Genomic DNA, 13,374 nt, shown 5'->3' on the forward strand with positions numbered 1-13,374 from the left:
TAAGAAACAATTTTACCTTATACTAGTCAATTTGCAGAATGAAACATTTCTATACTATAAGATTAGCAGCTTTCCATTTAGTAACATAATTCGATTCTTCATTTCTACTTTCACAAGACTTCGGTCTTTTACAATCAATTCTACAATTTTTGAAAGGTATAGAAGAAAAAATAAACTTAAACCTAAGTCAAATCTTATTTGTTAAATTATTATTTATATACGTATGTACATATGTACATATGCAGAGTATATACTAATTATAAGTGTCACTAAAAGATTTTCAGAGGTGATTTGTAACATTTCTCACAAATTCAAGATGAAAACTTCATATGATCATACATTCGAAACAGCTTAGTTTCAAAGATGCAGGTTATCAAAATGTTGAAGGAAAAATTTCATTTTTTCTACAAATTTCGAAAACCATTCCAATTATTTTGATAAAATTTTATATATCTTTAAATTTCCAAAATAATTAGAATGGTTTAAATATACTGAAGTGCGTCCAAAACTTGATAATTCTGAGTATCTTTTATCCTTATTAAATGAACAGCAAGGATAAAATAATATTCAAGTTAGTAGAAACGAATTTAGGAACGCAACTTAACGTAGTGTATCTTGAGGAATCACTCCTTAAAATTTTTTAGCGTACTTAGTATACACCCTGTATATGTATCTATATACATATACGTATATAAATTATATATAATTTTGTATATATGTATATATTTATATATATATATATATACAAAATTATATTATATATTATATATATATAATATAATATAATCTATATTACATAATTATATAATTAACAAAAGTAAATATTTCTTACAAAAATAAATAATATATATTCTGAGTAATTTTACGCTTGTGTATGTTTACAGAAATATCTACAATATAATTAAAACTATATAAACTAACTTATACCTCTACATTCATATTCATAAATTACCTAATGGTTTTCATTTATCGTATTGCACCTATAGTATTTTGAACTAACTTATATTTTCCTCTTTTTGTTCTCTATTATTCTCTCATTTCTTTCCCTCGTTAAAAGTTACTTAAATGGAAAGCATTCATGCTAGGTTAATCAATGCATAATTTTAATGCATTACATTTCAAAAATTGTGAGAAATTTAGATTTAAATCCTTTGAATAAATAAACGGTCTGTACTTAAAATTTACATGAAATAAAACATTTTGTAAATATTTGACAAAATAAGAATATCATGTAAAAATAAATTCTCGATCACTTTCTAGTGTGAATGACAAGTAATGTCTGCGTCATTTTCATTTTCTGTATTTTGAATCTCATCATCAATGTCAATATCGCATATTCTATGGGAATGTACATCTAAAGCTTCAGTATTTGTCGCTGCATCTAACAATGGTGATAACTTCTCTGCTTCACTGTCTTCATCTTGTCCTTGTCCCTGTGTTCATAAATTTATATCTCTAATAAAACAATCTTTATGTTATTCTATACAAATAAAAATTAGAGTTGCTAAATTGAGCCGAATTAAATCAAATTTTTGAAATCATTATCATAAAAAAAGGAGATTTCTTATTGATTCTACACGATCAATAATATTGTCAGTATTATTAACCGTGAAGGGTCACTAATGAGTAGACTTGTCCAGTTTAAATTATTGATATCAGTTGTTACATTTTTTAAAAGTAGCATACCTCATATAAGGAAGTTGGTTGTTTCTCATTAACCAATCTCAGTGTATCGCGCGTTCTTAAACCAGATTTATCTCGTGAATGTACCGATTTGGTTCGCATAGCTGGAGATTTGTTATGCAGCTCCTTTTGAGAACCCGAGTGCTCGTCTCTAGCTAATAATACGGACATACGGAATTCGGGAGTCGGACAAGCAGTACTAGATCTGGCCGACATATCAGTTTCTTTGGCGGATATGTGTTTCAAGACTGGGGTACGTTCAGCAGAGCTACAAATGTACACGTTTTCCATATAGTTTACGTAATAATGATTGCTTGAACGTTTAATTGTTAACATTTTGTAATTATAAACATACATGATATCGATACGAACCGATTTAGAGTTTCCGCGGCTTGAATAGCACTTGCTGTATCTGTGTCAGGAGTATCCGGTGATTCTGGCGCAATAATGGCAGTTCGTAGAGTATAAGGTCCATTTAAAGCTTCTATCAGAGATACCGCTTCGTAACCTGATGGAATATTCTCGCAGCTCCCCTGGAATAATAATTTCAAGATATATCAGATAGAATGCTGACGATAACAAAGACACAGCGATTGAATTAACTTAGAAACTTACAAAATACATTCAAAGGTACGTAGTTCAAATACGAACGACTTTTTTGTATGACTATCAAAGAGGTACTAATGTTAGTAGATATATTTACATTGATTGTGAATAATAAATAGAAGTGTCTATTTACACTTTAAATAGTTGTCTCACGGTAATTCCGCAGTTATAATTTTCGAACAAATAGTACCGAGTATCATTGCGCACTGTACCTTTGATAGTATCTCTTTTCCAAACTGTACATCGTTTGTAAAAATTGTGACGGCTTCAACATTTTTATTCGCAAAAAACTGAATCAACGCATGAATTTAAACATGTTGCGCAACGGCATTTTATACTATTTATTCGAACATAGTAAAAACAACTACAGAAACAATTATCGCAGGACCACAATTATGTAGGCCGTGAGTAGACAAATCCACCTTTCAATCAGAGTAAATATGTCTATCAACATTAATTTATATTCACATAAAAAATTCATATTTGAACTACCCTCGTCATAAAAAATAATAAAATATGTAAAAGCTATATCTAGTTATCTCACCTCCGGTAATGGTGGATTGGATATAATTGTGCCGGTCGCCTTTTGAAGAGCTTTAATTTGTAAGAGTGCCCTAAATGGTGCGCGACATATCGGACAGTTGTTCGCTTGATATCTTAATGAATCAGCGCAAGAGTTGCACAGACACAAGTGTCTGCATGGTAAAATTAACGTGTCGCGTACCTCGCTCATGCAAATAACGCATTCAGAACCGTTGTCTTCGGTATCCTCATCACTGCCTTGTTGCTGTAAAAAAAAGAACGATCAATTTCTGAATTTTTTTATTCTTGGCTTTATGTGAAATTTACAATTAAAGTATCTTAAATTTATTTGCAAACAAGATCAAACTGAAATAATAAAATAAATATTTAAATAGTAAAATATTTGTATATGTGAGATAAGAAGAAACAAATAATATAAAAAATACTATTTATTCTTTTTTACTTCATAAGCATGCAAAAATAAGAAATAATATTCTTTAAATATTAGCATAACTAAATTTACGCTAAATATTCATTTAGGAACATCTAGAATATTGCATGTGTCGAGATTAATGATTAAAATGTTATATTTCAAGTTACAATACTTTCAAATTTTTTAAAAATGAAAGAAAAATTCACATTTTTTTCAGTTATACATTAATTAATTTTTTTATTTATAATATTATTAACATTTCCTTAAAAAATTCGTCATTTGCACGAATATATTTTTCAAAGTTTCAAAACTTCAAAGTTAACTTTAAATTTCAAAGCTTCGAATTTTCAAAATCAATCAAAAGTAATAGTCTTACTTATAACTTTTTTTCTGGAAGCAAAAAAAACGCGCGTATATAAAATAATATATTCTTTCAAATATAATATTGTAGATTTTCATACCTTTGAGTTTTCAGTATTTTTATTTTCAATTCCATATATCTCCTGTACCAAATAACAGAGACCATCTACATAAAGCTTTTGTTTAAGCGCTTTCAATACGTATGTTCCATCGGAATGTTTTTCAACCACGGCTATAGTTGTATGAGATTGTTTCAAATCGTCCGATCCTTCCTCTGCTACACAATGTATAGCTATCGGGATAATCTATAATTTATAAAATCTATCAATTATAAAAAAAGATCTTACTTAAAAATATTATTTTACATGTAGAGGAAAGGTCCCTATTATGAGATACCGAGTTCATTTTGGGTAAATGCTAGAAGTCTATAGGCAGAATTTTAAAAAATAATAGATCGTTTTAAAGGGAATTAAGCTTTAAGATAACGTTATATAAAATTTAATTCAAATTCCATTGTTTTTTGAAAATTAAAAAAATGTAAAAAGTAAGCAAATCGGAAAGTCAAAAAATTATGCTTTTGATATGAAATTCCCCGAGAAATCGATAGTAAAAGTATATCAGTATATCAGTATTGCAATTATATATATATATAAAATTTTAATTTTTTAATGTTTCTAAAATACAAACAAATAGCCAGCGTGCGCGAAAAATGAGCATGCGATAGATTATACCCAGAACTCGTCTTCAAGTAGTTGAAATCAAGCATCGCAGAAATAAGCACTCGACGTTTATTCCGGTTCTTTTTTATTATTGTACAATAACATTTATACTTTAGCAACGATTTTTACTATGACACAGAAGCATGGGTTATTTCATATTAGAAATATCCTGAGTATCTCATATTACGATTTCCACATCTTATGATTTTACGATCATCAAATCTAACTTCTGTAATTAAACAATTCAACATATTCCATACTTTTCTATTAGTACGACCTTACTCTATCACTGCATAAAGAATTTATTGCTAAATATTTATTTATTAAATAATAAAGAAGGTTTAAAGGCTCATCTCAATAAAACTTGAAGACATCCAAATTTTTAAATCTTGTTTTACAATGATTACAGGCATGATTTAATAATGAATTTTCTACTAAATAGTTTTCAATCCAAGAACAATAAATACATGGTGGGACCAATAGATAGCGTTTATTAGTTCAGCAGAAACACCGCTCATATTAGATGCCTATCTCATAATAGAGGGCTTTCCTCTATATATTCTCAGAAGAAAAGTGACATAAGTCAAAATTTTTCAAATTTCATATTATATGAGGAATATATTCTAAATACATCAGTTTTTTCAATTAGTAAAAATGATACAAATCAAAATTTTTAGGAGTTTTAAAATATTCATTTAAAATTATTTATGGCAATATTAAACATAAGTTAACTAAATATAAGTAAAACTAATCCAAAATTACTTATTTCAAGTTTTAAGTAAAAATAATGTAAATATTAATTTTGTTATATGGTGTTATGTTAGACCCTTAAAAAATTATCTCTATTTTGATTTATCATTTTTCCTATTTTCACTTTTTTCTATTTTTATTTGATTTCGGATAAACATGTATCACTTTTTTTCACCATTTTTTTTTCTTTTCTGTCTGCTAAACAATTTTATATTTTTTATTTGTATAATTTTCTTGCAGAGGTATAATATATGTATATTATGATTCAAATACTTCTCTATCAGCATTGTACATCAGATCTTCTTCAGTATACAATGTTGGATCAAATATGTGTGATGTTTGTGAGAATAATTGATTTGCTCCTTTTTTATAATGATATGTTTCAGAATTCATAGATGGATCTCGTGGTATGTATCTGAATTTGATAAAAATAATTGTCATTGTTTTTCTGTACAGCAATGGACACATTTAACAGACAAAACAGATTTGTGAGCGCTTAATAAGTGCATTCAATACTACAAACCACTTACTAAGTGTTCATACAAACCAAATGTCTGCCAAACTCAATGGCTGCATTTAGTAGAGAAAACTGAGTGCTCAATGATTGTTTAATCTGGTTCTTGCTTTTAATTCTTCATTGAATCTAAGTGTAGGAACCAATCATAGTAAAGAATCACTGAATATTCACTGATCAGTTTTCTCTGCTGGGCACATTTAGCGAACTCAATAGTAGTTGAATGAGCACTCACTGTTATTACTATATTTTAATTGTAGAATAAATTTAACATATAATATACATACGCAACTCCCTTTGTTGAAACCTCTTCTGTACAAAAGTAATAAATTGTTATTGCACATCTTACATCACAGTCGAACACAAATTCAATATTAAAACGATTAGGTTTCTTATCAATGTCATTATCTCCATAATGTTTAACACTGTGGTAATGCGAAGACGTCGACGTCTGATCCATATTACGAACTAATCTCAGAGATTCCTTGCGTATGTTAACTAAGCTCTTCAAAGTCTTTGTAGGATCATTGGCTTGTGGTGGCGGATACGGAAACTGCAAGAGATACAAAAACTGAAGATAAAATGTAATTAATAGAAAATAGATAAAAGATATATCTGCAAAGATACATCCAATATATACTTAATATACACTCATATTTAAATAGATTCTTTGTATACATTTTGCTAATATATAGAAAAAAAACTTTATATTGTACTGTCATGTTCGTACAGGAGTTGGTCGGCTGCCTAAGAAATTTAGGTCTGCATTCTCTCCAAAGAGATATGCTTCAGGCTGAGGTGTGTCGAATCGTTCACCACCCATTATAAAATGACTGCCAAAGTAGGATCCTGTTAGAGAATAATTCGCGTAATTAGTGAAGTGACAGAAAGGAGATTATGCATATTTTGTGAATGTAACGTATGAGGTTTTACAATTTGAAGTAAATCAAGTACCAGATCTTGGAGGATATTTATATGCGTGGTTCGAAGTAATATCAACCTCCTCGACGCCAGCGTTCTGCCTACTGGTCAACGATCCCATTTTGTTTAGTAATCACAGCATATACAACATGCGGTCAAATGGCAAATGTAGTATTTGTTTCTCGTTCGTAATAGAAAGTAGAAGCGCGTGTGCATGTATACTCGTGAAAATTCTGTGACTAAAAACTCGAAAGTGTCTAAAGTCTGCCACAGAGTCGTCACAATTTACATGTATGGGTAGAATTAATTCGACTTTGTCGATTTGTTGTTATTGATAAAAAATAAAAAGGACAGTCAGATCGCAGCAGCAAATATAGATCTGTTTTCTATAGTGTACATACATACACTTTTGGAACTAAATGGGTGCATCCAGAAGTGACGACCGCTCACTGAGCGCTCACTGAGCAAAAAAAGGATTAATCTATTATTAATATGTTTATTTATTATAATTCATAACGTAGAATAACTTTGTTTACTATAGATAATCTTTAATATCATCTTTTTTATTTATTACTGTTTATTATTTTTCTAATGCCGTGTTTAAGCCGTAAGGTTATGTAGCGCTCAGTGAGTGGTGGAGCGTAATTTTAAGTCGCTCCATCGCGAATATTAAGGATTATCTATAGTAGATAAAGTTATTCTATGTTACGAATTATAATAAATAAACATATTAACAATAGATTAATCCCTTTTTTATTCAATGAGCGCTCAGTGAGCGGTCGTCGCTTCTAAATGCACCCAATGCCTATTAGCGATATCCAATGAGAGCTGCTTTGCATTATCACGTGAGAAAAAGCAGAGCTTTCATTAGATATCGCCGTTGCGTCCAGTGTGCAGTTACACTGTGCAATGGGTAACACTGAAGGGAATGTTTAATATAGTCTTGTAAAATCATATCTTTATAATAGATTTTTTGGTGTAAGATAAATAATAATTAAGCTATTTACTTTGAATTTTAATGATGATATATTCATTTGATGAATTTTTGTGTCAAAAATTCTGAAAAAGTATCGCTACTTGGCCTAAACATTTTTTAAGGTTATAGGAAACTTATCATTAAACTCTTTAAATGAAATTTGAATTAAACATTTATCTGGAATAAATTTAAATTTTTCTGATTCAGGTTGAATTCAAATTGAACATAATTATATATGAAATTTGTATTTTAATACATATTGATATGATCCCATATAAATTTTCTCAATTGTCTTTGATACCAAGTAAAAATGAGTACTCGGGTATTGAATGACATTCATAATGATTTAAAACAGCTTATAACAGCGCTTACATCATTCGAGGTATGTGTACAGTCAACATAACATTTATGACATGTTCACATTTATGACATGTGTGAGGAATTAATGACATCTTACAAAATATAAATTTTTACATACTCAGGAAGATGAAGAAGGATTTCGAATATGCGAACGATTTTGTTTGTCAAATATTAAACACCATCGCTACCTTTCTATTGATAGTCATGCAACCAAGGAAGCAATAAATGCAGTGTTTACTAAATTTTCGATCCATGGAAAATATGAGGTTGCTAAAAAGTTTCAGGAACTAATTGATTCCTTCTTGTCTAGTTTTGACTTTGAGCAACATCCACAGTACGATCTACAGTGGCATTTGTTGACGTTCTTGTTAGATTTATCCACTGAAACACATAAGTCTAACTTAGACAGCTTAAAATTTACACGTGGAGAACACAGTTTTAATACAGGTACTGGAAATGAAGATAGCATTACAGATGAAATTGATTGGGCACAGTATTTAAAGGAGGGCCAGGAAAATTTCTTTTGCAATTATAAAAGTGATGATAGCGAGAGTGTAGGTATTTATGCAAGAAATATGAAGGTAAATTTTTCTCATTTATGTTAATGTTTTTTATCTTTGTATTTGTATAGGAATGGTCTGATTTAACGGAAGAAGGAACTGATGAAAATGATATTTCTTTATCAACACAAATATGTAATATTCAATTAGATATTGCACAGCCTTTAGAAGTTTCTGATACTGTAACAGATAAATTCTCTCTGGCTTTAGTACAAAATCTTGAATCTAGGAAATGGCTCTTATCAAATGTTCAAACCGATTGGTGGAACAATTTAAAATGTCAAAAGTATCCTGTTATTAAACAATCTTGTGACACCAGTATATGTGACATATGGTATTTTTTATTTTTACAATATTTTTCTGTTAAATTATTTTATCTAAGAGACAATAATTAAATATGTGATATTATAAATTTGTACTTATAGGCATAAGACAAATTTGTCAGTTGTGTATAAAGTGGCTACTCTCAGTGAGTATCAAGTATGTAGAGAATTGTTATGGATGTTTTACATTCAAACATCAATGGTAGTATTTCAAGAGGACAGCGAATCAAAATTCTCAATACGTTCGGATATATCTATACCGAGTTTGACAACTGTACGTTACTTTTATTATTTTCAAATTTTATGCAATTTTTTGTTATATATTATATCAAATTATTATATTATTTGTATACTACTTTCAGACTGCTTTTAAAAGTATTTTAACACCGTTCTGCGAGTATTTTTCGATGATATATGATATTGAAAAATTCGGATCTGATTTGCAATTAACTTGTAACCAAGAATCGGAACTTCCTCCTTTGACCTATGAAGCATATAATGCTGCACTTAGGCAATATTTGTATGAATTTAAAACTGAAGTGGTTAATATGGAAAAAGATATTATGAAGCAAGGTAAGTTCATGCATTTGTTTGTTTTATTATAGTTTTACTAGTAAATATTTTTTTATGTTCTAGAAAATTGCAATACGTTCTTATCTTTATCAACTAAGCTGAGAAGACATTTGAATATTATAAATATTATCTATGATATACATCAGAATGTTATAACTGATTGGAAAGTTTACCCTAATTGGAAATGCGCATCTCGACTGTTGTCATCTTTATATTATGAGATGCAAAATTCTCATAGTCAGGAAAGAACAAATATTTGTATAAATTTGTACTTACATAGCCTTACTGTTTATCTTAATATAATCGATACATGGCTGAGTGAAGGACGGTTAGAAGATTGGCGAGATGAATTTATAATTGTGAGGTACAAATGAGAAATAAATAATTAGAATTAAAATTTACTATAATAATAATTCATTATATATATTGTTATACTTATTTTTATGTCTATTATTATACTTAGGATTATAGAGGATGAAAATGATGAACAAATTGAAAAATTTACGATTCGATTATCCGATAATATCTGTTTAACAGATCCAATTATGCAATTTTTATTGCAAAAAGTGCAACATATGGGTCACAGTATTGAATTACTTATATCTTTAGACCGGATTACCGATATATGGAGAATGGATAATGAGGATAATGGTCTCTAATTGTGACAAATATCTTATATCATTATGTTATAAACTTATATTTCATTATAATTTATTACAGATATAAGGATCTCATTAAACATTGAACTACAAAATAAATTATTATTCGAAATATCTAAATATAGCCTACCAGTGGAGGAGACAGATACTGCACTGCAATTAGATGAAATATTTCTAGAAGAATATGATGCTGATATTGAAAAGAATATAATACAACAGTTATCAACTTTACACAATCCATTTCTCATGAAAGCCATGGAAGATTACATGCCGTCTGAATTGTATAAAAACGATACAGTGGATTCTCATGTGCATAATACTTACGATTCTAAAACAAAACAAGGCCAAATACATAACTTATACAGAGAGTATGTATATGTATTTATTAACATATTAAGATAATTTATACATTAAAATAATGTTTTTTGTAGGCTACAAAAGATAAAATATATATTGCCGATGCAAAACATTTTAGAGAAAACATTGTCTGAGATTTTGATGTTACGTTATAACAGTGCTAGCAAATTAGTAAAAGATATTATGATTGATGAATACAAGCTGCAAACGCATTTGAAACTACTGAGGTTTGTTTATATGATGGAAGCTGGAAACGTTATGAACCAATTTTATCAAATCTTGTTTTACGAGGTAAAAAGAGAAAGATATTAGCCTTTTAAGATAATTTTTTGTGTGTAATATAATTATCAATTTTAGATCGAAAATAATCAAATGTGGGCTAATTCGTATTTTCTGTCATGTGTTCTTGAAGAAATATTTTCCCAATATTGGCCAGATACAAGTTCACGCTGGTCGGTTATGGTCCATGGCAATATCAGTACTCATCAAGTATTACAAGCTGTAAATAGTATAACACTGCATTATACAGTAGAATGGCCTATAAGTATTGTATTGACTAAAAAAGTTTTGGAAAAGTACAATGAAATATTTAGATTTCAATTGAAATTAAAATATGCCTTGTGGACATTAAATAACTTAAGATTTTGTGGTAAATAACTATGGTTTGAAATAAATACGATATGCTTTTGCGACACATTTGTATTGTTCCATCTTTTTTTTCAGATCTAGAAGATTCTAGGTCATCATATGTAAAAGATAGATTGGAACAATTTCAGATAAGACGCCTTGAGAGCTTGAGATTTTGGTTATTGCATGCGATAGGATCTATACATACATACTTGTCCGGTCAAGTATTACAGAGTCTGGGTTTTATACTAGAAAAAGTTCTAACTCAGGCAGATAGTCTCGATACTATTATATCAGGTAATGATCAAGATTATCTTCAAGAGAAGACAAATTTCTCGTCTTATTGCATGATTACTACAAAATGTAAAATTTTCTTTGAAGAAAGAAAATGTTGGGTGAAATAGCCTTAATAATTTTAATAAACATAAGCGGTCTTTTTGCAGTACATAATGAATACTTGAGCAAAGTTCATGAACATTGTTTATTAACAGAGGAATTTAAAGATTTAATGACAACTATAAATAATGTATGTACATTTATTGAGTGACTAAATAATGGTAAAATATCAGTTTATATAGAATTTATTTATCACTCAAAAAAATTATGTTTTAGATGATCGAAATGTGTATTCACATACGAGATCGGTGGTCACGCAAAAAATTATTGTTAGCTGCTACAGAATTGGATGTGATGGAGCACAGTTACATAAAATACCATACGTATCTTGCCTTAGCTTTGCACAATGCAGTACAACATAAGGATGCGGATTATTGTAAGTTTTACAATTTATTAGCTATACTTAACGTATTTCAATATAGTTGCCCATAGTTTTGCAATCAATCGATCATTTCAAAATATTATTAAAACAGATGCCAATCATTATAATGTTGAAAACAAAAAATATGTTCAAATTATTTTTTCAAATCAATCGTTGAAAGATACATCAATGTGATTAATATATACTGACGTATTGAAACCTGATATACATCATATACCCGAAAAATATCCACTAGTAGATGTTAAATTGTTGCATGATCATTAACAGTATTGCTTCTTAATATCCTCCCTTTGCTTTATTTACAGTGACTGGCTTAAGTTCAGCCTTTAATTGCAGTATGCCATGTGCTTAATTCTTTATTAATAGAATATCAACTCTTATCGATTTAATAACACTACCAGTGTGCATCTTGATTTTTCTATTTGGAATTAACAACGACATCAATTCCATTTCACTTGTTTATCAATCATTGCTTTATATTACAACAACATGTAGTATTTAGTAGATCGTTATTTTATTAGATCAATGTATATTATTACTTCGTTTATGATTAATTATAATTATTTATATTAATAATTTTTTTATACAAACTTGTGTAAAGGTCTATAATATTTATAACGTAAGAATTATGTATTTAATTTTTAATACAACTTTTTTGTACAAAGAAAAATAATCAAAAGAAAAATGTTATCTTTTAAAATAAAAATTGTTTGAAATTATATTGACTCTTCTATCACTGCGTATGATTACCAGTACAATTGTTATCCAGTGTGTCAACTTCCAATATCCTGTTTCCTTATACAATCCTTTCCAGATAAATTGATGCCATCGTCTGCAGCCTGTATCGACAGCAAATTATTCGAAGATAGTGAAAAATTTATTAAACTTATTACTGATCTTAGTCGAACCTTATTAACAGAAATCGCATACCAAAGTTTACCGCCATCAGGCATTCCTCTACCAATCCCGAAGTTAATTTATGAAAGGACTTGGCAAATGAAGTAAGAAAATGTAATTATATTGTATAGATATTTTAGTTAAAGTTCATACAATTATTAACTTTAAAAGTTTTAGTTCAGAATCATTATTACCTGTTGAAGTATCCTTAAATGGGTATGAACAAACCTTTTCTTACATGCGCTGGTATCAATATGAAGAACAATTCTTTGTTCTAAATTCGTTATATACCTTACACGACGAGATAAAAAATATAATCGCTAATTCATAACATTGTAAGGAGTATTTTAAGTGGAGATATATAAAAATAAAAATATATTCAATAATATTATTTCAAATATAATGAAATGTTGCTTATGATGATCTGATAAAATCACGCAATTTAGATTAAAAAATTGCGAACTGTACATAACTTTAGATTTTAAAACTAGAAGAACGTAAATATAGTAAAATATATAGATATAGACCCTAAATATAACGCACGTACGTACGCGCGCATACACACATTTTATATACGTACTGCCATGTTCAGTAAGATACATAAAGAAAGAAATAAGATATATGCGCTCCAATATTCTAAGCAAATATTAATTATAAAAGTTTCGTTATAGTAATTTGAAATTACAGTTTAAAAATATAAAATCAGAATATATGTGTGTGTGTGTGTGTGTGTGTGTGTGTGTGTGTGTGTGTGTG

The 13,374-nt window shown here is 28.8% G+C and overlaps 3 protein-coding genes across 4 annotated transcripts; 2 read left to right on the forward strand and 1 right to left on the reverse strand.

Moving 5' to 3' along the window:
• Positions 1–1,243: 1,243 nt before the first annotated feature.
• LOC108753237 (RING finger protein 157) lies at positions 1,244–6,877 on the reverse strand. Its single transcript, XM_018494651.1, has 9 exons — positions 6,542–6,877; positions 6,318–6,436; positions 5,875–6,140; positions 5,347–5,488; positions 3,706–3,909; positions 2,834–3,076; positions 2,056–2,216; positions 1,687–1,951; positions 1,244–1,433 (listed from the first exon to the last, which is right to left on the reverse strand). The coding sequence occupies exons 1-9, from the start codon at positions 6,627–6,629 to the stop codon at positions 1,257–1,259; spliced, it is 1,665 nt and encodes a 554-aa protein (XP_018350153.1). The 5' UTR covers positions 6,630–6,877; the 3' UTR covers positions 1,244–1,256.
• An 854-nt stretch (positions 6,878–7,731) lies between these two features.
• Positions 7,732–12,238, forward strand: LOC108753241 (gamma-tubulin complex component 5). 2 transcript variants are annotated; one of them, XM_018494664.1, is made up of 14 exons: positions 7,732–7,866; positions 7,967–8,398; positions 8,476–8,738; positions 8,830–9,001; positions 9,090–9,300; positions 9,364–9,664; positions 9,764–9,951; positions 10,021–10,327; positions 10,391–10,607; positions 10,674–10,965; positions 11,040–11,240; positions 11,387–11,469; positions 11,556–11,715; positions 12,027–12,238. In XM_018494664.1, the coding sequence occupies exons 1-14, from the start codon at positions 7,795–7,797 to the stop codon at positions 12,071–12,073; spliced, it is 2,946 nt and encodes a 981-aa protein (XP_018350166.1). In that variant the 5' UTR covers positions 7,732–7,794; the 3' UTR covers positions 12,074–12,238. The 2 variants fall into 2 exon arrangements, with proteins under 2 accessions (XP_018350166.1, XP_018350165.1); XM_018494663.1 differs by lacking the exon at positions 12,027–12,238 and having other exon boundaries at positions 11,556–11,787.
• Positions 12,239–12,497: 259 nt separating this feature from the next.
• LOC108753249 lies at positions 12,498–13,231 on the forward strand. The gene is made up of 2 exons (XM_018494675.1): positions 12,498–12,722; positions 12,796–13,231. The coding sequence occupies exons 1-2, from the start codon at positions 12,544–12,546 to the stop codon at positions 12,947–12,949; spliced, it is 333 nt and encodes a 110-aa protein (XP_018350177.1). The 5' UTR covers positions 12,498–12,543; the 3' UTR covers positions 12,950–13,231.
• Positions 13,232–13,374: the final 143 nt, after the last annotated feature.

Source organism: Trachymyrmex septentrionalis, unplaced genomic scaffold, assembly GCF_001594115.1.
Source record: "Trachymyrmex septentrionalis isolate Tsep2-gDNA-1 unplaced genomic scaffold, Tsep1.0 scaffold67, whole genome shotgun sequence".
Classification (NCBI taxonomy): Eukaryota; Metazoa; Arthropoda; class Insecta; order Hymenoptera; family Formicidae; genus Trachymyrmex; species Trachymyrmex septentrionalis.